Genomic DNA, 26,925 nt, shown 5'->3' on the forward strand with positions numbered 1-26,925 from the left:
TACCTGCTAGACAAATTTTGGACTGGGAGAGCCCTGAGAAGTTTGCTGGCAAGGCAGACAAGTTGGTATATCAGGGAGTTATCATACAGCTTAGCTGCAACAAAGCTTCTGCTTGCTGAAGCTGAGAGGGGGAGCACAGTGCTTCACAGCTGTGGGTATCCCCAGCAGCTTGCCACACACAGGACTCAATATGCACCCACCTTCTTCTGAAATGAAGGATAACCTGACGCTTGTCAGATAACCTGAATAGTCTGGTTATCAATTTAAATCATCAGCAGGGGTGTCACTCAATTCTCAGTACACAGGAGCAGCTCAACCAATTAAAACAAACCAATCCTGCAGGACTTTTGCATTTCATTTAATTTAACCAGGAGCTTCCAGGCCAAATGACTTTCATGGTTGTTTCATGTACGTTGTGCTGGATCATAACTTGGGAGGACTCTATTTTTCTAAAACTAAAAACATAAAGTGGTTCTGTTTCCCACACCCGCTGATCATTGTCCATTGGCTGGGCATTTTTCTTTCTGCTTTCCATGTTGCTTTCACTATATTATATGATGCCTGCATTCTTGGGCAGCCTGTCTCTGTCCTGCTTCCTGAGTTCCTCTAGCTTGAACATTTGTAATTGTGCTGCACTAATGACAAGCTATTGTTTAGACCTTTCCCCTGGACAGTTCGACTGCCCTTCTATTTGGAGGCATTGCTTCAGGGTCAGATCTGTTTTTCTCAATGCTCTCTCTCCTGTAACTCAGAATCACATGTCCCACAAGTGATTCTGTCTCTAAATCAAGCATCTTTTATGTTGCCAAAGTTATATGTGGATGCTAGAGTTCTCAGCTCTGTAAGTATCTATTCCCTCGTCTGCTTCTTGGTTTCAGGTAAAAAACAGTGTCTCTACAGTCTCATTCTGTCTGGGATCACTATTCACCAAACACTTATCAGCTGTTTCAGTCATTTTTCCTGGTAACAAACTTTACTCACTATGCATCCTTTCCCCCAATAAAATAGTAAAAATGCTTTACCTTTCTTCCCCCCCCTTTATTCCCCATGATCAGATCTATATACAGACTCAAGTTTGTACTTGTGCAATTTTTTTTTAAATCTGGAAATCCAGCTTTTCCAGTGGCCTGAGTCCCTCCATGCTGTCTGTCTGCTCTGTTTCTAGGTGCTGTTTTGTTTTCCTGTTAATCACACTTTCTTCCTTGCTGTAGTTCTCACTAGATGTACTGCTGCCACCATATTTCAAATACCATGTTATTACCCAGCATGACAGGACTTCATGTTTCTAAAAATTAAACCAGCTCTTTATTATGAGAACTATTTACAGAGACCTTGCAACAGCAACTAGCATTCCAGCCATATGCAAACAGATTGTCTTCCGGGTGCCTTCTCTAAATTTTTCACTCCTGAAACCTGTGCTCCTCCTTCCAAGTTCCATACAGGCTGCTACAATGCTGAAGGTTGAAGAAATTCTTCAGCCACTGGGGTGAGCAAGGGACTGGGAGTCAGGACTCCTGGGTTCTATTTCCAGGCCTAGGAGTGAGTGTTTAGCATTAGGAGTGAAAAGCACCAGGCCATTATGGATTGAATCCATCCTTGTGCAGAGAGCCATTAGCAGCTCTATGCGCCACTTAAACCCTTCAAACACGGCATATGTGGTATAAATGTCTTGTGCTGGTCTTATGCACAGGGGTGAATTTCACCCTCTGGGTCCTGTGGGATTGGGGCAGGCAGCTGTAGAGTTCAAATGGAATTAATTATGCCGTTATCAAAATCATTCTTGATTTATGTGCATTTTCCGATATTCAGGATTGGATTCTTCAATCAGCCACGTTGCACTTTTGCACCAGCTATTTGACACAAAATGAATTTCAGCCAGCTAAGTTGCCCACAGGAGAATTCCTCCTGTGCAGGGGGAATCTCCATTGCTGTAAAGCTAGCACTGCAGAGGTGAGGTAGTTGCCTCCTATGATTGATGCCCACCCTAATCCAATGTACGGGGAAGACTGGGGTGTGCTGGGGCTGGCAGGGAGCATGGTGGTGCAGAGCTCTACTACACTGAGCCTCTGCTAGTGTATACTCCTTATGGAGCTTATGCTACTGGCAGAAATTAGAGTAGGCCACCTGCTGCTTTAACTTCTGCCAGCGCTGGGCATCCAAGGTTCAGGGAATCATAAGCAATTTCCTACCTCTGTCAAGGTCCACAACATCTGCTCACTCATAGTGGAGAACCAGGGCCTCTGTCTTTGATAGAAACATATGCCTTGATAACGAACAAACATTTTGCATTCTTCCTGACGCAGTGATGATTGCAGCCTGGCAAGTAATTATTTAGTCAATGTATTATAGCAAGATATTACAGTCTTCTTTACTCACTCGTGATATGCCAAGTGATTTACAACCTTATCGTCAAGGCCGAAATAGATAAATAAAAATACAGCACAATGTTTTATTTAGGGGGGATGTTGTGAAGGCCAAAATTATAACTGGGTTAAAAAATGAGCTAAATTCACGGAGGATAGATCCATCAACAGCTGCTAGCCAAGATGAGCTGGGATGCAGCCCCATGGTCTGGGTATCCTAAGCTTTGCCATCCTGTATCACCACAGGGCTTTATAATCTATAGATCATGTAATAATTTCAGTTAGCAGCACAATAAAAGTCAAATTAGTTGCACTAATTTGACATTTTATAGTAATCTGGATTACTGCAGCTTCCTACAGATTGTATTAGCATGATAATGTTATTTCTGCCACTGGGATGCTGGTGGTGATACTCTTTGTTTTGTTAGTTTACATTCATTGAATCATTATGAAAGTTGAGTACTTAAACTCCAAGAGAAATGGGTTTGTAAATATTTTAAGTAATGTGGAGGGTTAATGGCCATAGTGTCAGATGTATCACATTTCCTTTCTCGTCTCCTCCCCGTTCAAGAAGATTTCAACTACTGTATTTTCAAAAGTATTCAGCTCACATACTTTGCTTCCTTCCCCAGACCTAAAGACCTGTGTCGTTTGAAAGCCTGTACCTTCCACCAACAGAACCTGGTCCAATAAATGATATTACTTCACTTACCTTGTCTCTCTTTGTTTAAGGGTGAGATGGACCTTTGGTCTGACCCAGTATGGCCGTTTTTATGTTCTTATGTAATGGTACAATCAGGAGAGGTAGAGTTGCTATCTGCTTTTCAGTCCCCTCTAGAGTTAGGCAGGAGTGGGTGGGTCAGGGACATGCTGAGTCGTTTGTTTATGTGCACAAGGATATCCCTTGACTCCTCCAGAGATGACACTTTCATGGAAGTACTCTGCAATTCTCCACTGAAGGTTTTGAAGCAGGACTGCCTTATTTCTTTTGCCAGGGTAGAACACTTTCCGACACCACTCAGTGATAACTTCAGCAGACACCATTGCAGTACACAGGCTAGCAGCATATGGACCTGGGTGGCTTCAGGTGCCTGCAGCAGCTGTGCTGTCTCTGCCTTTGTTATCCTCCAGAGTGAGACCTCAGCTAAAATCACCCCCGCCTATGGAAATGCCATTGCCCTATACTACTAGAATCATGCAACCGAGCAATTCCCTCACTTAGGAAAGGGAGCGATAATAAGACAGAAAATATCATAATGCCACTATATGAATCCATGGTACACCCATACCTTGAATATTGTATGCAGTTCTGGTCATCCCATCTCAAAAAAGGTATATTAGAATTGGAAAAAGTACAGAGATGGGCAACAAAAATGATTAGGGGTATGGGACGGCTTCCATCTGAGGCAAGATTAAAAAGACTGGGACAAAAGAGATGACTAATGGGGTATATGATAGTATGTAAAATCATGAATGGTGTGGGGAAAGTGAGTAAGGAAGTGTTATTTACCCTTTCACATAACACAAGAACCAGGGGTCACCCAATAAAAATTAACAGGCAGCAAGTTTAAAACAAATAAAAGGAAGTACTGCTTCACACAATGCACAGTCAGCCTGTGGAATGCATTGCCAGGGGATGCTGTGAAGGCCAAAATTATAACTGGGTTAAAAAAAATGAGATACATTCACAGAGGATAGGTCCAGCAATAGCTGGTAGCCAAGATGATCAGGGATGCAACCCCCATGGTCTGAGTATCTTAAGCTTTCAACTACCAGAAGCTGAGAGTGAACAACAGGGCATGGATCACTTAATAATTGGCTTGTTCTGTTCATTCCCTCTGAAGTATCTGGCATTGGCCACAGTCAGAAAATGGGCTACTGGGCCAGATGGACCATTGATCTGACCCAGTATGGCTCTTCTCATCTTCTTAATACATGATGAATGGGCTAGGCAGACAGTGGTGAGTTGTGCTCGTCAGTTGCTGAGCCATTTGCTCATGTATATAGGAGACTTTGCTCAAATGCCACTCCCATTTTCTCTGTATCAGCTTGGCCTTAAACAAAACAGAGGGGCTTTAAACCCAGTGGGTGTGTGACTGTGAGAAAAATCCCCACAGAGGGGAGGACTGCTTTGTGGTTCTACAAGGATGTGAAGCATTTTGGCCCAGATTGTGATTGGCCCTTGCATGGTTATGCAAGGACAAAAGGACAAGCATGAAGGTGCACCCAGTCTCTCTACCTTTGTGTGGCTGGTCCCAAGAGCTTCCCTCCAAGCTCACAAGAGCTGCCCCCCCACCCCGAGGATGAACCTGGTGAAAAGGGTAGTGAGAGTGAGGGTGGGGTTTCCGGGAGAACGTTCTAGGCCAGCCTAGTATGATCTGCACACTCCCTGTACTCCAACTGGGCTGTGTGGTTCTCCATCTCTCCCTACTCAAGGCTGTGTGGTTAAAGCCACAGTCTAGTCCTTCATAGGTTATTATGACTTATAGGCTCAGGTGAAAAGCAGGCCCAAGCCTGTTAAGTGACATCAGCCTGGACATCCTCCCCGGCCCCCAATACTAATGCACCAGGGAGTTCACCAAGTGTCCCATGGTCTCCGTTCATCCAGTGAACTAGCCAGGAGCCAGTTGCATTATAGATCCCAAAAGCTACTTCATCCTTGATGAACTTTATTTAAACTGGTTCTCACTATGGACTGTGCTAGAGATCTAAAGGGCTGGCAGCTGCCCAGAATTCCTACTATACTGCCTCTCCCAGAGGACATCTGCCAGATGTCATCCTGCAAATCAATGAGCAGTGTGAAATGCACAAGATAGAATGTTCAAAGTTGCTGCCATCTGCTAGCTGGGTGTGGAAGTTTAATAGTCACACAACGCATTAGAAGTTTGAAGTCTATAGAATTTGCAAGTGCATATTAGCAATTTGGAAAAATTCAGCCTAAGGGCGCTGAACCTATTAACGTGCTAGTTCTCTGCTCTTCTTTTGTAGAATAGGAGTGCCCAAGTACCTGTGCTCATAGCTCTATACAATAATACCACACCTATACCTATCTGTGCATTTGCCAGGTATAATTTAGGTCTGCACTTACATGAGGAAGGATGCTCTTGTGGTTAAGACATTGGACAGAGTCAAGAAACCTTGGTTGACTCCCACCTCCTGCCACAGATTTCCTGTGGGATGCTGGACTTAGATCACTTAGGCTCTGATTCAACAAAATGTTTAAGTCTGTGTTAACGCCAAATTAATTAACTTTTCCCACTGACATAAGTGGGACTGCTCATTAGCTGAAAGTTAGGCCCATGCTTAAATACCATGCTGAATCACAGTCTTGATCTCTGTGTGCCTCAATTCCTTATACGTAAAATGGGGATAATAATATCTCCTTATTCTGACCCTTTGTCTGTTTTGTCTAGGTTTTAAGCTCTTTGGGGCATGGACTTTTGTTTACTGTCTGTATGCACAGAATGTATCACAATGGGGCTTCAGTCTCTGTTGAGGCAATGAGGTGCTATTTTAATGCAAATAATTAATAATAACAACCTATATTTATAATAGAAGTCATAGAAATGTAGACTTGAGGAGACCTGGAGAGGTCATCTAATCCATCTCCCAATTCTGATATCATTATAAAGTAACAATAAATAGTTTAACGTGTATTTTTCAGAGCTGTAACAAGAGAATCAAGACAGAAAGAATACTAAACAAAATGACATCCGTTTAAGTCTTTTTTATATTTCACACTCAGAAGACTTAGTTACATAAAGTGACTTATATGAGGACCTGATTATCAGTAGTACAAGGATGACACATTAGTGTGAAAGAGTACACAAGCACAGTGAAAAGTTCTGTAGTTATAGTGAAGAAGTACATTTGACAGCAAGGGATTATTTCCAAGAGCCTATGTGTAAATAAATATAGCTTTCATACTATGTACAAACTTGTATTCAGAGAATATATCAATGCAGAGTTATAGTACAGTTTCATTCAGTGAATAATGATCAACACACACACACACACGCTTGTAATTATCTCGGGGCTACACAAATTGGTTTTCCATGACAAAAGATTATTTTACATAAATAAATAAGGCTAGGGCTCCGGATTTCTTTTCCTTTAAGTTAAAAATAAAGGAAGGAAGAGTTTGAAAACTGCTGCATTTAAAAAAAAATACTTTATTACAAAAATAACATCTAGTTGTCATTCATAGTATACTACTAAAATTTTCAAGTGACAACATATGGGGCTGATCTTGCAAATCCTTACTAACATAAGTAGTTCTTATTGGATTCAGGATTGCAAGAATAGGCCCATTATGAGGAACTGAGACCAGATAACGAAAGCAAAAAAGTAACATCTGCAATGCTTATTTTTGACAATAATTTCAATGCTGTTGCTTTTCAGCAGATAGTTTGACCCTGGTGAATTTAAGATACTGCAGGAATTGTGATAGAAGTATCTTAGTGTCTGTAAACTTAAAACACAAGGTGCTTATTTTACTGAGGTTTCATGTGGGGAATATATTAGAGTAGTGATGTGAATTAATTGCCATATTAGTCCTGAGACTTAATTCTTTGCAAACCCCAAACATCCAGTTTTAGGTGTACAAGGACTGCAGGATTGCTGCAGGATTAAATGCCTTGCTGCAAAATAATGCACATTATTTTGTAAAGTCATGCTGTAAATATTAAGAATATGGGCAAATTCTGCTTTCTCTTATCTCATTGTCTTTAGTAAAGTTGTGCTTGTGTAACTGAGGGTAGAATATGGCCCAACGTATATGTGTTATTCTACCTATCTGAGGTCATTTTGTTAATTACCACATTAACATTTGATTCCTGTTTTGTCTTTTTTTCATCAGAAGATAGGATTGTTGCGTATTTGTAAGAAAGTGTCAGCATTTTGATAACATATGATGACTGACTTAACAATATTTTATATTAAACATTATGTAACAGAGATGCATAATAGATTATTTATTTAAAATTAATGCCCATATTCAGAAATCCCAAAATGAGTTGCCTTTTTTTAAATGGCTTTACTTTACACTAAGGAAATTATGCAACATAAAATACTATAAAGTGCAATATCTTTAAACATACATACAAATTTCATTTGGGCTACCCTGGTTTGATGATAGGGAGAATTTGCTGTAAACCTATACTCATGTACAGTAGAGTTACCCACTCCTAACTCATATACATAGTGTGTGTGTGTGTGCGCGCACATATATAGGTGTTAGGAGTGGGTGAACCTACTGTACATGAGGTTATATATATATATTATATATATATATATATACACATAAACTTCTTATTCTGTAGGCCATCTTGTTTAGGGCTATTCAGTCTTCATGAATTCATGAGTAAAAACACACAAAGGCCTAGTACAAGCTTTGTCTACATAAGGAGTATGGGACTGTGTCTTACATTTATGTCGTATGGGTACAATGCTTTGTATAACTTTGGTCTGGAAGGTTTTGGTGGCTGCTTCTTGCTTTCATTCATACAAGAAATAATTAAGACCGATACACTGACATTTCTATACTTATGGTAACAAATTAAGAAGGATCATTTTGATGAGTGAAATTAACTCCTGTGCAGAAGGTCAGTGCAAAACCTATGCACAACTTGAATCAACCTTAAGCGCTCAAATTAGGACCAAAAACTTCTAGGTCAAAGTTATTCAAATTATTTTATATATTTGCGATTCCTCAAGCTACCCATCTCACTCATATTAAGCTTCCCAGGAAACAGGAAAATATTAAACAGAATCAATTGGTCCAAGAAAAACACACACACTATCAATTTTATTAACTGCTTCATCTTATTTACAAGGGAAGGAAAATAACTTCCCAAAATACAAGTGTTTAAACTATTACATCTATTTGTAATTAGTGTTGACTGTATGCTCTAAACTGTCCCTGAAACATTTCCAATGTATATATTTTATGTTGTCTATTTTCCTCTTCAATAAATGCACACAACTCCCATTACAATTACACCTGTTTTGCCTGTGTGTCAAAACCACAAAGATTCCAGGGTGAAATCCAGGCCTCACAGACATAAATGACAAAATTTCTGTTGATTTCAGTGGGGCCTGGATTTCACCCCGGTCATGGTGTATCCTGATTCATACCCTCATGCAAATCCATTAGCTTCAATGAACGGACTAGTTAAGAGCAAGATAATAATAGGCCAGAAACAGACAATATTGAACTGGTCAGCATAGTAAGACTCAGTATCTAAAACCAGTGGGGTCTAACTATTCTTTCAGGGAGCATGCATAATTACTCAACAAGTTGATCTCAGTCTTTCCCAATTCCTTGTTAATTTTTTTCCGCAATGTTTATATGAATAAACAGCATTTCATAAAATAAATATCACCCAAAATAACAATAGTCAAATAAATATTTTATCTTTTTTGTTACATCGATTAGGTCCAATTCTGCTCTCATTTACACCTTTGCGTCCCCATTGATTTCAGTATGGGTGTCATGGAACAAAATTTGTACCAGCCTGTTTATTTCTAATATCAAACAGCATATTAATGGACCTCCATGAAGTCAGAGCTCCAAGGTACTTACATTTTTTTTTCTACTCCCATTAGCCTTGCACAACCAATACAGTTATTAATGAGTGAGTTGGATTCTATTCCTTTCTGTGCATCAACAAGTGTTTACTACATTCCAATCCAATCTGTAATGTAACATTACTGAAGGCAATGTGGTTGCCTAAATGTCACTGAAAGCCTAATTTGGCCTGCAGAAACTTCATTACAGGTGATGATGTATGAGAAAGAAAGAACTTTAAGCTTGAATCTCAGATCCCAGGCTGAGTTTTAGGGCTGACAGTTAGAAAATAAACATGATATAGAATCAATGAGCCACAATAAATATGGAATGACATGATGCCATTTTGTAGTATCATTGTTCAGCAGCCATATTTCTTGAAAGATACAGTGGACAAAATGATAGCTGCATAAAAATATCCCATTTAAAAAAGATTTCTAGGTACTTCAGATCTTTATAGAATTCAGGGTAATCATATATGTAACTTATTTTCTGGTAGATCTTCACATATAGTGATAACAATAATGTAAGTATAGTGACCACAAAATTCTTCAGAGTATGTTATGGACACTACATGGAAGGTGCATTACCATAACAGATATTACATATGATCTCTTGATAAGCATCTGAATAACTTGTGTCACCAGTGTATTTTAATTTTATGCTCTAGGAATATGTAGACAGTGAAATCAATTGAACAAACAAGCAGAATACAGACAGGCACATAGACACAGAAGGACTATCTGCATTTGGAAACTAAACTGGCTCATAGTAAAATGCTACAGTGAATGTTACCTGAACTGTTTGTTCCTGCAAAGATTTTTGCATGTCGACACTGCAGTATCTCCAAGCACCACAGTTCCATGCATCCAAATTACCTACCCCAAAGTTCCCAGCACAGTGGTCTCCACAACTGGTGTTTTCCTGTAACTAGCAAACACTTGTAGGCCATAAATAGAATTTTGCAAATATGGGGCCAGATCCTCAAATGATAGAAACTGGCATAGTTCCACTGAAGTTAGTGGAGCTATGCAAATTTGCATTATCATTTGAATAAGGATTTGCCTGATAGACACAAGGCAGCAGAAGCTGCAAATTTTGTTATTCTTGGGGCGGGGCAGGGAATCACTTTTAATACCTTCCAAAATGAATGTGTTGGAGGCAATCTAATGCCACCAACTTCCTTGAAAGGGAAAGAATGAGTCAGATATTTTAAACACAGCATACAAACGCAGTTACAGTATACCAGTCACTAGGCCTACTCAAAAATTGTCCTTAGAATTGTCTATGTGACCATTGGATTGAAACATTTTCACTGAATACCATCTTGAAAAAATTATTGTTCTTTCTCTACCATGCCACAATGTTGTATCATATTCAGCTGCTAATGACTTCACTCTCCAGAGCACGTCACAGCTCTCCTATTGCAACTCCTGTTACAGATGTAAATAGGAATGGTGGCTTTTCCCCTTCTGAGTGTGGAACAGATTCTTATGGTAGGTGCACTAGTCTAAATGTGGAGTAACTACACTCAGAGCTTTAGTGCACTGAACGGAGATCAAAATTTGGTTTGTGTGCTTTATTGTTTTAAATGTCAAACTGGTGTGTTTGAACTTTTTTTTTTTAAACTAAACAGCAAATGCCTTTGTAAGCCTGCTCTGTTGGTCACTTGGTATAGAACTAGCTGAACATTAAATACTTCCGGTCTTTATAAAATGATTTCTGTGCCATGCCTGAAAGATAATCTCCTACTAAATAGCAATCCATCATTACATTACATTTACCTATGAAGCTACTGCTTGCTTGCTAGTTTTTCTGTTAGTTTTGACTGCCTGATCCTATTTATGTCTCATGTGGCTGTGCAAACATTTGACATATACCCTAATCTGCATATATGTGAAATAAGCAATGCTTGGAAGATCAGCATGAATAAATATATTTCACTAGTTTGTTTAATTATACTGGTCAATTCTAACTTTCTTTTGAATTAAAAATGTATTATTTTTTGTCAGATTTCTCGTCTCCCTTCTTTCTACCTCCCTGAATTTCTCCTTTCAGTGTTGTGCCTGCACCAAGACCTCCTGGGTAAAGGGGAAAAACAGCTGCAGGAAACTGTTAGGCTTTTCCAGAAATGTCAGACATTGAACCTCGGGTATGTCCACCTGGGCCAGCAATTCAAGGTCAATGTCATTTTCTAACAGAGAAAGAATATCACTTGAAGGAGTGACTCACCTATTCCAGTGTAAGAAGATTTTAAATCTCATTTGAAACATAATGTGTCTGCTTTAAAGTACAGTCTCGTGAGTTGTTTCATAGCACTGCAGAAGAGACTTTTCATCACAGTGCACCTTGCTATATGTTTCTGGTACTATTCAGATATTTATTGTAACTTCAGCAAAATGCGTGTCCTCTTGTGAGTTTGTGCATCTCAGTATATTGTGTATGATTACACATACACCTCACTTAAAGGTTCAACACACTCACAAAGTCCTGCACATATTCTTTGTGGTCACCAGCTCTTTTTATTCCTCTCATCTAAGGGAAAAAGCTCTAGGGGGCCACTTGAAAACTTTGTTTTTGTTTGATAAAGCTACTGTGAGTATTGTCATCTAAGATATCACACAGGATTTGGTGGTTCCCTCGGGATACACACAAGAGTTGGGGCCAATTCTACCCTCACTTATAGCTGTGAAAACCCTCTGAGATCAATGGGATTTTATTGGTGTAACTGAGTTCAGAATTTGGGCCCTGCATTTTTTCCTCACAGGACTTCTATTGCTTTCTGCTGAGGTCACTATAAGTATGTACACCTGCTTTTCCACAGGACTGTATCCATGTAAAAAAATAGTGAGTGGTGGCAGTGGCACCACTGTAGGTAGGATTGCAGCCCAGATAAGGGGATTTCAGAGCAATAGGGGATATGAAACACACCGGGCAAACTTCTGCTCACAGTTACACAGGTACAAGTGCCACTAAAAATGCAAAGGGAACTGCAGGTGTGTAATTAAGAGCAGAATCTGGCTTTGTATGCAATTCTGTACCTAGGTATTTTAAATCCTAGGCACAAGAAGTGAGTAGCAGACTCTGTAGTAACTGTAACTCCTAATTTTCTTGCCTTTGTTCATTAATATCTTAACTTTAATAATATATACTTTTTTCTTTTTGTTATAAATATATATTTCTTACTGTTTGATCTACTGTTTACTTCATTTTTATGCTCTAAGCAGATATAGTTATGTAGAGATATAAACATACATACAAGGAATACAATGAGGGGCAAAGGTGCTGAAAGCATGGGATATAGAAAGAAAAGCACAGCCATAACATCAGAACAATCAACAAACCAAAATGTGCTGAACCCTCTGTTTATAGTCCTGGCATAATATTTCCACTGCAGGTGGGATTTAAACCAGAAACAACTCTGAAATGGGTCACTTCTGGAAAACAGATATACAATGAAATTGCATGAACTCTAACCAAACACAGACCTTGAAAAAACAAACAGGCATTACCTCCAATAATTTTTACTCAGGTTTCAAGTGTCCCATTTTATATCCAACTATAGGAAATGTAAAATCTTTTTCTGTAGGAACAGTGATTTCTCTCTCTTTCCTGGTCCTTTTTTGTTCTAATTTTGGACCTGCTTCTCCTCTCATGACTTCAATCTGAGCAGGAATGGGCTCTCTTCTTTCATGGGGCCCCTTAGACCTCCATAATTAACACATGCTAACACTTCAGCAACTCTAGAAGATTCCTGCCTGTGTTTCAACCTGCAACCCCTCCATATTACAATTGTTAGATCCCCCTTGCTAAGTTCTCAGATTTACAGGGGCAGGCCCTCAGCTGGAATAAATTGTCATAACTTCATTATGGAGCTGTGACAATTTACATCAGCTGAGGATCTGCCCCAAAGCTGATAAGAAAGTATGCAACAGCGAAGGACTTATTCACGGCAAATAATGGTGGAAAATAGTCTATAAAAGGATATTCACTTCAGCAAGTAGGCAGCTTCCCATCATGCAGCTGCATCTAAATTTTATATGAAATACTACACACAAACAAATCCAGCCTTCTTTCTTATATGAAAAGGCAAGCCTATAGTGGTAATAGCATCAGAAAGACATTGGTACTATTTATAGTATTGCTGCACTATAGAAAAGTAGTGAATTCACTTAGTAGTCGTGTTTTCTACTTGCATGCTGGGATGATGCTAGAAGAGGCCACAAATCCACAGTTTGGGTTTCACCTTTGACTATCATGAGTCAGCCTACAGTTCACCATCAGTGCTAGAGCCAGAGTGTTTGGACGCTGCAGAGTTTAGCAGGATTCTATTGAAACATCATGTTCACTTCGCCAAGGGCTTCTAAAGGTCCACAATGTGGATGTCCAAAATGTGTGCAAGCTCACAGCATATGAGTCCATCTGAATGAGGCGACGTGTGAGTCCTTTTCTGTCTGTTACTCATGCAGATGCTGTTGGCTAACATCTTCCACTGATACATTCAACAGGTAACTACATAAATCCCCAACTAGAGGTTTGTGCTTCCCCGAAATGGATACTAGCATTCTCCTTGCAAGGTTATACCTGTATGTATCTATTATTCTTTGTTTCCGCATGTAGGCATATATTAATATAGAGAAAGAGATACAGGGAAACATAGCATATGTGTAGTATATATAAGAACTTGCATTGTTATAACACACATACAGGACCTCTGCCAGTGAACAGTGAGATCTTCCAAGTGACATGCAAAGAAGCCTAAAGGTAGCTGATCTCACCTCTTACGTGTAACTGTTTTGTTCAGCAGCAAATGCATCAGCTGAATACTTTTTCCACTTCAAATCCAGCCCTTTTTATCTTCTTTATGTATTTATTTTTGTAAGGGTTGTGGATCCACTGTTTATTCTCAGGGGATGCTGTCCATTGCAGATATTTGTTTTGTTCGAGAAATGGCACTTCCTACTAGATGGAGACGGGACACAAGATCACTTTGTCCTCCAGAAGGACACTGATGACTAGGAATATGAAATAGAGACCAAACATGGTGAAGCCCAAGAATTTATTCATCCTCCACTTGCAGAGCGCAATGGAGAGGATGACAAAGAGTAGCATGATGAAGAGGAGGACGATAGCACAGAACAATCCATTGCTGCTGACAATCACCGGGGTGAAGCCGTTAATTGCAGCGTACAGGAGCCACGGAAGGGGAAGACTGAAAAACACAAAGAGAAATTGGAAATGCCATAGAGAAACAAAAAGTGGTATTAAGAATACTTTGGAGGCACTTCTTCATAAAGCTGTTGATTTAAACATAATGAAGCCCATCTAATAGGCTAGTGCAGGGACACAATAAGAGAGGCATTAGGTAACATACTAAAAAGAAAAATTCTGTACTGGGTCTTGGGGGATGGACTAGATCGGGCTGAGCAGCAGGTGTGGCTAGGCTGACACACATCCTGTTTCTCAGCAGTTACGTCCAGAAGAGGCCAAGGCACAGACTGGCAGGTTGCAGAAGACTGGGCCCAGTGTACAAGGTGGTGAGGAGAATGGGATTGCCTATTTTTTTTGTCTGCACAGCACCTAGCACAATGCAGCCCTTTGGGCACTTCCAAAATACAAATATTTACTATTACTTTTCTGCTGCCCTCTCCACTGTTGGGAGGTGTGGCGCTGATAAGTGGACAGGGAATTAATGTAAATGAGTTCTCTATGCTCCCAAGTATCTTATACTTTCTTGACCCTCTTTTCACATTTTCCCAGTCTCCTCTCTATTCCCTACTCAGGCTAGTCCAACTACAAGCCTCTGCAAAGGGTGAAGGCCCATGCTCTCATAACTTGCAAATAAGCAACTAGGTTATTTTGTGTAGGAGACAGAAGTGGAGATATCTAGGGGACTCCCTTCTCTTCCTCCATCAATTGCCATGAAGAGCTCTTTGTCACGATGGAGTGTTTCTTGCCTGCCTCACAGCTTGCAGCTATCAGCTAGGAGGCTGTCTGTAAGCTGTGTGGCCCATTCCATTTGTTCCTTTCAATCAGCTGGAGAGAAACCTAGCCCCTGATATCATACCAAACAGCCTGATTGCCAGTGGATCCATGCAGTGGATCCATGCAGTGTCACAGATCTGCACCTGGAAGAGAGGAGAACACAGAATCTCTGATTCTCTGGCAGTGGAGCCTGGGCAAGTTGGGGAAGCAATGGCCCTCATGTTTTGGCCCTCAAAGCTTCTTGATGCACACCTAGAATATAACACTATGCAAAAATGTTTGAACTTAAGCTTAACTTCTTTTTCTGTGCTTGATGTTATTGCATTTTCCATTCTGCTGCTACAGTGTGAGGCAACATTACTCTGGAATATGTCAAATAGAAACAAATATTTAAGCCATTGACAGGAGTTTAGCAGAGCTTTGAACAGGTAGAAAAAATGTCTGAAGCTCACATAATTCAAACTATATCATCTCCGACTAACCTGATCAAATGGGAATAATTTTTTACAGCCTGAGTAGTATCTAAACTGGAAACACAGCTGAATTCTGCCTCTTTTAATCATAACTAAAGCAGAGCTTCCAAGATATACAAGGCACCTTACATTTCCAGAGATAAAAGCTAAAACATTTGAGGAAAATAGAAGGCTACATCTGAATATTGCAAAAAGAAACTTCTTGCAATATATCCACTGCCTATGTTCTAAATAAATGCACTGAGGATGCTTAGTGATTTAATGTGTGTAGGTATCATATTTATGAGTTGATTATTTAAAAACAAAACATGCCACTGGGTTCACCATACTAATGAAGAGCGAGGTCCAGAGTCTCAGCTGAGCCCAAAGTGATGGGGATAGCTGACAGGTGGTGGTATAAAGAAACCATTTGTACCCCTCCCCAATTTCTGGGGACTGTTCCGTATCAGCCCAGCCAGTGGTGTAATTTAGAGCATCTCCAGGACTGCTCTACATTGCTTCAGCTGCTGATGGCCTGCAAGGGTTGTTCTGGGAGGTGGGATTGCTGGAGTGCCCCTTACACTGAGTGTTGGGGTGTTCTGCTGTCCCTTCACCACACGGATCCTCCTGTGACAGGATAATAGTCTATCAGCCAAATACTCTCATCTTAAGTGTGCTGTGTGTCAGGGGTCTTACACACAGCACATTTAAAGGGACAAGGATCTGCCTAAAGAATTCCCAGAATTTTTTGGCAAAATCCTTCACATGCCAGAAAGTGAGTGTGCAACAACATAGGAATGTTCCATTAAACTGCACAAAGCAGAATTTGGCCTTATATATGTACTCATTTGGAGGTGCAGGGAAGAGGATTGTGCCTCTTACCTTGCATTAACCATAATTTTACCCAAAATACTAAGGGGAATGGTGGTATATGTTTGTTCCTATGAGTCAGTACAGAAATGGAAATTCTTGTATGGAGACAACTCAATCCCACAGTTTGTTTAGTCTCCACTCAAATACTATTTTAAGTTTCTCCCATGACAGCACTTTATCTTGTTAAAAGAAACAAGACTTTATGGGCCATATTCTTTCCTCAACAATGCTGGTGTAACTCAGTTGATATCAGTGGCGTTGAACTGGAGGATGTCAATGAGAGGAGAATTTGGTCCAATAACCTGTTAGTTGCACATTAGAATCAATCTGATTATCAAAAATATAATGTGAAATCTCCTCCTGCTGACATCTGATGGCAAACAAATAACTTTGGGGATGGTGATATTAGAGGTGGCCAGATTCTCAGTTCTTATTCTTAGGGCAGAGATGGGGGGGGGGGAGCAAAGGTGACTTTAACCCCCCACATCCTGTATTTTGAGGCAGCCAGGAACCTGCCTGGCCCTGATGTAAGTTAAAACAGCCTCAAGGAGCCTTTAACTTGTGCTCAGCTTCCCATGGCCCTGATGGGGCAAACAATGCATTACGCCTGCCCATACCCCTGATCACCATTATACCAGGGGCTGGAAGCAGGGCTGGTGTAGAACCCTTTTGCTCTATAGTTGCCAGGGAGGCCCCTTGCACAGAGTGTATTCTCAGGGTGCCATTTCTCTCCACTTTAAGGCCTCCCTTCACTATAAGAACTATGTGAAGGGGCCTTAGAATACAGAATCAGGGCCGGTACGTCTGGATTTGTCAGGCTTTATCTGGAGGGTGGAACACTCAGTGGTACAGACTACAGCTGGGCAGGTACTGCAAGAACAAAAAAGCATTCATGATCACTGATCACACAGACAGCTGTAGTATGGAAACTGTGAACAAAAGGGGCCAAATCCCAAACTGCTGACTAAAGCAAAGCATGTTTTGAATACGATACCTGCAACAATATTCTTAAATATTTTTAAAATGTGAAATTTACCTGACTGAATGGTCCCTTAAGCAAAACAAAACAAACAGCAAATTGGAGGCTCAAACAACTGATTTATAACAAGCTTATTTAACAAATATTCACTTTTGACCTGATTATACAGTAACCTTGATACAAATCAAGAAAGACAGTAAAGCATGTTGCATGTGTAAGATACTGTATTTTGAAATCTATTTCTGTTACATGCAAAAGAGCAGAAAGTAATGGTAGCTAACACTATGACAAAACATTTAAGTTTTTATAATTTAGCCATACTTATCTTTGTGCAGTACTTACCCCACTGTGATGTCAAAGATGTTGCTTCCAACAGAGCTGGATACTGCCATATCACCTAGGCCTTTTCGTGCCACAATAACACTGGTAATTAGATCAGGAATAGAGGTTCCTGCAGCTAACATAGTCAATCCCATGATTTCTTCACTAATGCCAATGGTCTCGCCAACCTAAAGGGTATGGGGAAAAGTACAAAAGAATGCAGAGAGGTCATGGGAGGAATGGGCATTCTTTGCTGTAAAGTTAGTTAAAATGGAAAATCACCTCGGGGCATATTCTAGCCTCAATCTTTGGTAGAATGTCAATGGAAAGAGAGTAGAATATGCTCCCAAGTTTTTGGAACATGACATTTTTTAGTTTTGGAATTAAATCATCAAGATGACCCTACTGACTGAGTGACTTTTCTAATACTTACTGCTAGTAGGGAGAAAAAGACCACGTTTATATTATTAATGAATCAGTCAGTAAGGGGAGAAGTGGTTGGTTGCTTCTTTAGGGCCAAATACTGCCCTGAGTTGCATTAGTATGCTCTGGGGATGTAAGAGGAGAGGGGTCTGTAGGTAGCAGGGCATGAGATCTATGTGCTAATGACAGTACATTGCTAATGCGCCCGCTGGTGCTTTGCAGCCCCAAATAACCATTTTCTGCCAGTATGGGGATATGGTTAGACCCTCAGCTGGCTAGCATGTTTTGCAGTGTCCTGGATGTGCTAGTAGGATATGTACACTGCTGTTTTTAAGAGCGCAACAGAGTGCATATCCTACTGCTTATTCTACCCTGAGCCATCCTACCTTGTGCTGACAAGATGGCTCTACGACCCACCACACAGCTAAGAAAACTTTACTCCTCCTCCTTGACAACCATGGCTTCAGCAGCTAAGGGCAGCCCTTAGCTTCCAGGTTGTACAGGCAGGGACTTTGCTTTTAGTTGTGTGTACTTTACTGAAGGACAGTGGCATTTAAATTTACTGCACTAGATAAATAATAAGAAATTACTAGTGTGACCAATTCTGTATATGTCTCAGAAGGCAAACCACCCCCACTAACGGCAACATCAGGATTTGCAATAGAATTTCAACTGGAGCTTGCAGAGACTGAATCCTTCTGACCCTTTGTGAATCAAGCTACATGGTTCAGCTAGTGAATCCCTCAGAAACCGAACAATGCATGATTTGCACAGTTCTGGTTTTCAGACAAGAACAAACACTTAAGAAAAATATGAGGCTAAGGAAAATGATGCTAAAATTTAGACAAACATGCAGAAATGACAGCAAAAAATGAATAAAAATCAGCACTATGGAAAAGATATTTCCTTTTGTAGGTCACCTTTACAAGGATTCAACTCACTCAAATGTATTTCCATTAAGGCTGAATCCTGCAAAAAGACAAAAATCTCCATTGAGTTCAAAAAAATCTCCATTGAGTTGCCTGAGGAGGGCAGCAGGAACTGGGCTATTGTTAAGGATGAAATTCTCCCCAGCAAGCATGCAGGGCCTTTGAAAGACTCTTTGCTCTACGTAAGCCCTATGATGTTACCGTCAGGTGAGAGGGGTCATGGACAGAATGACTGAGAGGGGGTCTACATGCTAAGCCCATATAGGCCTTTGCATCATAGTTCCAGGCCAAAGAGGAGTAGCCCATATAAGATTTTCAAAGAGGCATTATTTACATAGCTATCAGTGAATGGTTGTTGCTGGTTCTAATGCAAACAGAATGATCAAACATTTGTCAGCAAATGTACACAACCCACCTTACCAGACACTGAGTAGTACTTTACTCTGAGAATCATTCCAGCTTGCAGAATAAGGGGTTACTCAGCATGTGGTAGGGTTGCAGAATCTGGCCCTAAATGACTAGTCACAACCTGAGACACATAGGAAAGCTTACATTTCATACCTTTATCATTCTCTTACCTGGTGTGCCCACCAGACCATTAAATAAGAAAAAACTGCTATCCAAGTGATTGCTCCAAAGAATGTGACAGGAAAAAATTTCCTGGAGGACTGAAAGAGAAATAAAACAGAAATAGTGTGCATTTATGTTAAACATTGACCAATGCATATACAGTCCCTAAACAAATTCAGAATTACAAACATATAGTGATCTAAGAAAGTTAGAAGAGGATTAAGTAGCTGCATGCCCTGATCCTGCAGTTCTTACACAGGCAAACCTCCCGCTGACTTCAATAGGAAAATAGCCTACCTCAGGATTGTAATATCAGACCCATAGCAGTGATCCTGATCATACCTAATAGTAAATATTGGTCTGCCATTCATTTTGTATATTCTTAGGCCGAAATTTGCTTCAGTGCTTTACCGAATCAGGGCCTTGGCTTTGAAAGGGGAAAACGGCTGTAACGGGCTATAATATTTTTTAGAGCCACTTTCCACTTTTGAAGTGATTCCTTGTGAATAAAAGTTATTCATATTCAAACTAGTCCTTATCTTGAGGTCTCAAAGCACGAGTATCATTATCCCTGTTTTATAGATGGGGAAACTGAGGCACAGGGCAGTGAAGTGATTTGCCCAAAGTAATCCAGCAGGCTAGAAATGGAAATTGGAACTAGGTCTTCTGAATGCAGGAGAGTGCCCCATCCTCAAGGCCATGTGCACACACTCAAAATATTCCAGGTACAATTAATATAAAAGCTTACTTTTTGCCAACAAACTCTATAGTGAGAATGTACTTTTTGTACAGTCAGCACCACAAAGGTTGCTGCAGAGTCCAGAATGATAAAGAGGTACATTTTGAAGTTTTTAGCTCATCATATTTTGCTTGGAAAAATAACCCTTTTATTTTCAATTAACATAGTAGGATGCAATTAAGATGTACTGGTTACTGTGGAACCCCTTTGCTTTGTTTTGTACAGAGGTTCATTATAAAAGAAAGGTGAACCTGTAGACACAATAATGTCTTTGAAGCCCATTAATGAGTTCCAAAATCTATATCACACCAAAGCAGACTCATTTTTAATTAGGATTTCTCCTTTACTAATGTCAGGCTTTGAATGTACAGTATTCTCATAACAAATTAATGGGTTATATTAAAATTCATAACTTATTTTGGTCTCTGTGCCTTTCAGTGTCATTCATCATCCCCACTGCCTTTTAAAGCCAGTTATACCAGTTTAAAAGGGAGAGCTTAAGTTAACTAGTTTGGCAGAGCAATCTTGATCATAATTCTGTTTGGAATAATCACAGTGTAAATCAAATTATGGCTTGATGCTAAATTTGTATTGCGAATTAATGTTTCAGCATTTGATACTGCAGGCACAGCGTGCTGAAGAATGAGAGGGCAGTGCAGAACAGGCAAGAAAGTTGGCAACATGTGACCTCCAGAAGAAGGAAGAGGAGAACCCATGTACCCCAGTGCAGATAGAGGTAAGAAACCATTTTCAGGATCTCTGCACAGGTACTACGGCGGAGAATGGTTTGGAAGAGTCATTTGAGGGAAGGGATCAGAAGGAGACCCCATCAACTGGAAGGCATGGAATGCATTGTCCTAGGGATGGGGGTTCCACGACCATGACACCCAAGAGGAGGAGATGAGTGGTTGGGGACTCCCTCCTCAGGGGGATGGAGTCATCCATCTGCCGTCCAGACCAGGAAACTCGAGAAGTGTGCTGCTTGCCTGGAGCTAGAATTCAGGATGTGATGGAGTGTCTGCTGAGACTGATCAAGCCCTTGGACCACTACCCCTTCCTACTTCTCCATGTGGGCACCAATGGTACTGCCAAGAATGACCTTGTGTGGGTCACCACGGGCTACGTGGCTCTGGGAAGAAGGATAAAGGAGTTTGAGGTGCAAGTCGTGTTCTCATCTATCCTCCCTGTTAAAGGAAAAGGCCCAGGTAGGGACCATCAAATTGTGAAGGTAAATGTGTGATTATGCAGGTGGTGTCGGAGAGAAGGCTTTGGATTCCTCAACCATGGGATGTTATTCCAGGTAGAAGGATGGCTAGGAAGAGATGGGATCCACCTAACAAAGAGAGGGAAGAGCATCTTTGCAGGCAGGCTTGCTAACCTAGTGAGGAGGGCCTTAAACTAGGTTCACCAGGGGACGGTGACCTAAGCCCAGAGGTAAGTGGGATACTGGGAGGAAACACAAGGAGGAGGGTACAGCGGGGAGGAGTCCTGGTTCATATTGAGAAAGTAGGGCAATAGGCTAGTTATCTTAGGTGTCTGTACATGAATGCAAGCAGCCTGGGAAACAAGCAGGAAGAACTGGAAGTCCTGGCACAGTCAAGGAACTATGGCGTGACTGGAATAACAGAGACTTGGTGGGGCAGTTCACATGACTGGAGCAGTGTCAAGGATGGGGATAAACTGTTCAGGAAGACAGGCCGGGGAAAAAAGATGGAGGAGTTACACTGTATGTAAGAGAGCAGTATGATTGCTCAGAGCTCCTGTATGAAACTGCAGAAAAGCCTGTTGAGTGTCTTTGGGTTAAGTTTAGAGGTGAGAGCAAGAAGGGTGGTGTCGTGGTGGGCATCTGCTGTAGACCACCAGACCAGGAGGATGAGGTAGACGGGGCTTTCTTTGGACAACTAACAGAAGTTTCCAGAGCACAGACCACAGGCCCTGGTTCTCATGGGGGACTTCAGTTACCTGGATGTCTGCTGGGAGAGCAATACAGCAATGCACAGACAATCCAGAACGTTTTTGGAGAGTGTTGGGGACAACTTCCTGGTGCAAGTGCTGGAGGAACCAACTAGGGGCCATGCTCCTCTTGACCTGCTGCTCACAAACAGGGATGAATTGGTAGAGGAAGTAGAAGTGGGTGGCAACCTGGGCTGCAGTGACTATGAGATAGTCGAGTTCAGGATCCTGACAAAAGGAAGAAAGAACAGCAGCAGAATACAGACCTTGGAGTTCAGAAAAGCAGACTTTGACTCCCTCAGGGAACTGATGAGCAGGATCCCCTGGAAGGCTAATATGAGGGGGAAAGGAATCCAGGAGAGCTGGCTGTATTTTAAAGAAGCCTTATTGAGGGCACAGGAACAAACCATCCCAATGTGCAGAAAAAATAGCAAATATGGCAGGTGAGCAGCTTGGCTTTACAGAGAAATCTTCGGTGAGCTTAAACACAAAAAGGAAGTTTACAAGAAGTGGAAACTTGGATAGATGACTAGGGAGGAGTATGCAGGGGCGTAATCAGGAAGGTCAAAGCACAATTGGAGTTGCAGCTAGGAAGGGATGTGAAGGGTAACAAGAAGGGTTTCTACAGGTATGTTAGCAACAAGAAGAAGATCAGGGAAAGTGTGGGACACTTAGTGAGTGGGGGAGGCAACCTAGTGACAGATGATGTGGAAAAAGCTGAAGTACTCAATGCTTTTATTTCCTTGGTCTTCACAGACAAGGTCAGCTCCCAGACTGCTGCACTGGGCAGCACAGTATGGGAAGGAAGTGAGTAGCCCTCAGTGGTGAAAGAACAGGTTAAGGACTATTTAGAAAAGCTGGACATGCACAAGTCCTTGGGGCTAGATTTATTGCATCCAAGGGTGCTGAGGGAGTTGGCTGATGTGATTGTAGAGCCATTGGCCATTATCTTTGAAAACTCGTGGTGATCGGGGGAGGTCCTGAATGATTGGAAAAAGGCAAATATAGTGCCCATCTTTAAAAAAGGGAAGAAGGAGAATCCAGTGAACTATAGACCGGTGAGCCTCACCTCACCTCAGAAAAATCATGGAGCAGATCCTCAAGGAAACCATTTTGAAGCACTTGGAGGAGAGGAAGGTGATCAGGAACAGTCAACATGGATTCACCAAGGGCAAGTCATGCCTGGCCAACCTGATTGCCTTCTATGATGAGAAAACTGGCTCTGTGGAATAGGGGAAAGCGGTGGATGTGATATACCTTGACTTTAGCAAAGCTTTTGTTATGTTCTCCCACAGAATTCTTGCCAGCAAGTTAAATAAGTATGGATTGGATTAATGGACTGTAAGGTGGATAGAAAGCTGGCTAGATCATCAGGCTCAACAGGTAGTGATCAACAGCTCAATGTCTAGTTGGCAGCTGGTATTAAGCGAGTGCCCCAAGGATCGGTCCTGGGCCCGGTTTTGTTCAACATCTTCATTAATGATCTGGATGATGGGATGGACTGCACCCTCAGCAAGTTTGTGGATGACACTAAGCTGTGGGAAGAGGTGAATATGTTGGAGGGTAGGGATAGTATCCAGAATGACCTAGACACATTTGAGGATTGGGCCAAAAGAAATCTGAGATGAGGTTCAACAAGGACAAGTGCAGTGTTCTGCACTTAGGATAGAAGAATCCCATGCGCCGCTATAGGCTGGGGACCGACTGGCTAAGCGGCAGTTCTGCAGAAAAGGACCTAGGGGTCACAGTGGACGAGAAGCTGAATATGAGTCAGCAGTGCGCCCTTGTTGCTAAGAAGGCCAATGGCATATTGGGCTGCATTAGTAGGAGCGTTCCCAGCAGATCAAGGGAAGTGATTATTCCCCTCTATTCGGCACTGGTGAGGCCACATCTGGAGAACTGCATCCAGTTTGGGGCCCCCCATTACAGAAAGGATGTGGACAAATTGGAGAGAGTCCAGTGGAGGGCAATGGAAATGATTAGGGGCTGGGGCACATGTCTTATGAAGAGAGGCTGAGGGAACTGGGGGACCAGACTTATTTAGTCTGCAGAAGAGAAGGGGGAGGGGTGGGATTTGATAGCAAACTTCAACTACCTGAAGGGGGGGTTCCAAAGAGGATGGAGCTAGACTGTTCTCAGTGATGGCAGATGACAGAACAAGGAGCAATGGTCTCAAGTTGAAGTGGAGGAGGTCTAGGTTGGATATTAGGAAACACTATTTCACTAGGAGGGTGGTGAAGCACTGGAATGGATTACCTAGGGAGGTGGTGGAATCTCCTTCCTTAGGGGTTTTTAAGGCCCAGCTTGACAAAGCGGACCTCCCATGTAGATTGGTCCAGGCTGAGGTTGATGGTGGGGTGGAAGCTGTTGAAATCATGGTGGAATTCTTCCAGGGTCTCCTTCCCATGGGTCCAGATGATGAAGATGTCATCAATGTAGCGTAGGTAGAGAAGAGGCGTGAGTGGATGCATTAGGCGAGGTATATCTAGTAGGGATAAGGAGGTGCTGCTTCGGTTGTACAAGGTACTGGTGAGCCCACATTTGGAGTAGTGTGTGCAGTTCTAGTCTCCCATGTTTAAAAAAGATGAACTCAAACTGGAACGGGTACAGAGAAGGGCCACTAGGATGATCAGAGGAATGGAAAACCTGTCGTATGAAAGGAGACTCGAGGAGCTCAGGTTGTTTAGCCTGACCAAACGAAGGCTGAGGGGGGATATGATTGCTCTCTTTAAATATATCAGAGGAATAAATACTAGGGAGGGAGAGGAATTATTCCAGCTCAGTACTAATGTGGACACGAGAACAAATGGATATAAACTGGCCGTGGGGAAGTTTAGGCTTGAAATTAGACGAAGGTTTCTGACCGTCAGAGGGGTGAAATATTGGAACAGCCTTCCGAGGGAAACGGTGAGGGCGACGGACCTGTCTGGTTTTAAGATTAAGCTAGATAAGTTTATGGAGGGAATGGTTTAATGGGATAACGTGAGTTTCGTCAAAGGAACAGCGTGCCATCGCTGGTAAATAGTATAATGGCCAATGAGGGTCTGGCTGGAGAATCTTGCCTACATGCTCGGGGTTCTACTGATAGCCATATTTGGGGTCGGGAAGGAATTTTTCTCCAGGGTAGATTGGCAAAGGCCCTGGAGGTTTTTCGCCTTCCTCCGCAGCATGGGGCAGGGATCGCTAGCTGGAGGACTCTCTGCTAATTGAAGTCTCTAAACCACAGGATTTGGGGACTTCAACAGCAGAGTCAAGGGAAAGGGTTGGGACGGCTTTGTGGCCTGCATCATGCGGGAGGTCAGACTAGATGATCATATTGGTCCCTTCTGACCTTAAAGTCTATGAGTCTATGAGAGCTGAGGAAGCGTTGTTCTAGGTCAGCCATAAAAATGTTGGCATATTGTGAGGCCATGCGGGTGCCCATAGCGGTGTCACTGGTCTGGAGGTATATATTGTCACCAAATTTGAAATAATTGTGTGTGAGGATAAAGTCACAGAGCTCAGCAACAAGTTGTGCTGTGTCATCATCAGGGATACTGTTCCTGACAGCTTGTATTCCATCTGTGTGTGGGATGTTTGTGTAGAGAGCCTCTACATCCATGGTGGCTAGGATGGTGTTTTCTGGGAGGTCACCAATGCATTGTAGTTTTCTCAGGAAATCTGTGGTATCACGGAGGTAGCTGGGAGTGCTGGTGGCGTAGGGTCTGAGTAGGGGGTCCACATATCCAGACAGTCCTTCAGTGAGCCAACCTTAAGCATATTCTCACCAGCAACCACGCACCGCACCATAACAACTCTAACTCAGGAACCAACCCATGCAACAAACCTTGATGCCAACTCTGCCCACATATCTACACCAGCAACACCATTACAGGACCTAACCAGATCAGCTACAGCATCACCGGCTCATTCACCTGCATGTCCACCAATGTTATATATGCCATCATGTGCCAGCAATGCTCATCTGCTATGTACATTGACCAAACTGGACAGTCACTACGCAAGAGGATTAATAGACACAAGTCAGATATCAGGAATGGCAATATACAAAAACCTGTAGAAGAACACTTCAACCTCCCTGGCCACACAATAGCAGATGTAAGGGTAGCCATCTTACAGCAAAAAATCTTCAGGACCAGACTCCAAAGAGAAACTGCTGAGCTCCAGTTCATTTGCAAATTTGACACCATCAGATCAGGATTAAACAAAGACTGTGAATGGCTATCCAACTGCAGAAGCAGTTTCTCCTCCCTTGGTGTTCACACCTCAACTGCTAGCAGAGCACCTCACTCTCCCTGATTGAACTAACCTCGTTATCTCCATACTGATTTATACCTGCCTCTGGAGATTTCCATTACTTGCATCTGAAGAAGTGAGGTTCTTACCCACGAAAGCTTATGCTCCCAATACTTCTGTTAGTCTTAAAGGTGCCACAGGACCCTCTGTTGCTTTTTACAGATTCAGACTAACACGGCTACCCCTCTGATACTAAACATTCCTTAAAGTCTCTCGTTGTTTTGGCTCTCGCTCACATCAGATTATTTTTAATGAGCCAGTGGTAATATTTTACAAATTTATGTGAATGATCACTAGGACTGCTTGTGTGAGTAAGTGCTCTCCATTGAGAATACTGGTTCTACTGTCTAGCCTGTAATTGTGGCTTGACTCTACAGCTCTTCTGTCTGTGAAATTCCTTTTAATTTCACTTTTAATTTTTGGGCCCATGGCCTACAGGTAAGGCTATGATTTACTCATGGAGGTCTATGACTT

The 26,925-nt window shown here is 41.8% G+C and overlaps 1 protein-coding gene across 4 annotated transcripts in view; it reads right to left on the reverse strand.

Annotated features, from left to right (window-relative positions):
* Nucleotides 1–8,655: 8,655 nt before the first annotated feature.
* SLC24A2 (solute carrier family 24 member 2) overlaps nt 8,656–26,925 on the reverse strand; it is a 182,417-nt gene continuing 164,147 nt past the window's right edge. For all 4 annotated transcript variants that reach the window (XM_054031332.1, XM_054031330.1, XM_054031331.1 and 1 more), the window contains 3 exons: nt 19,472–19,561; nt 17,563–17,729; nt 8,656–14,143 (listed from right to left, as the gene is read on the reverse strand). In XM_054031332.1, coding sequence (XP_053887307.1) covers nt 13,894–14,143; nt 17,563–17,729; nt 19,472–19,561 — 507 coding nt within the window. In that variant the 3' untranslated portion in view covers nt 8,656–13,893. The remainder of the gene's footprint in view (nt 14,144–17,562; nt 17,730–19,471; nt 19,562–26,925) is intronic.

The sequence above is a fragment of the Malaclemys terrapin genome, chromosome 6 (genome assembly GCF_027887155.1).
Source record: "Malaclemys terrapin pileata isolate rMalTer1 chromosome 6, rMalTer1.hap1, whole genome shotgun sequence".
In the NCBI taxonomy this organism is placed as follows: Eukaryota; Metazoa; Chordata; order Testudines; family Emydidae; genus Malaclemys; species Malaclemys terrapin.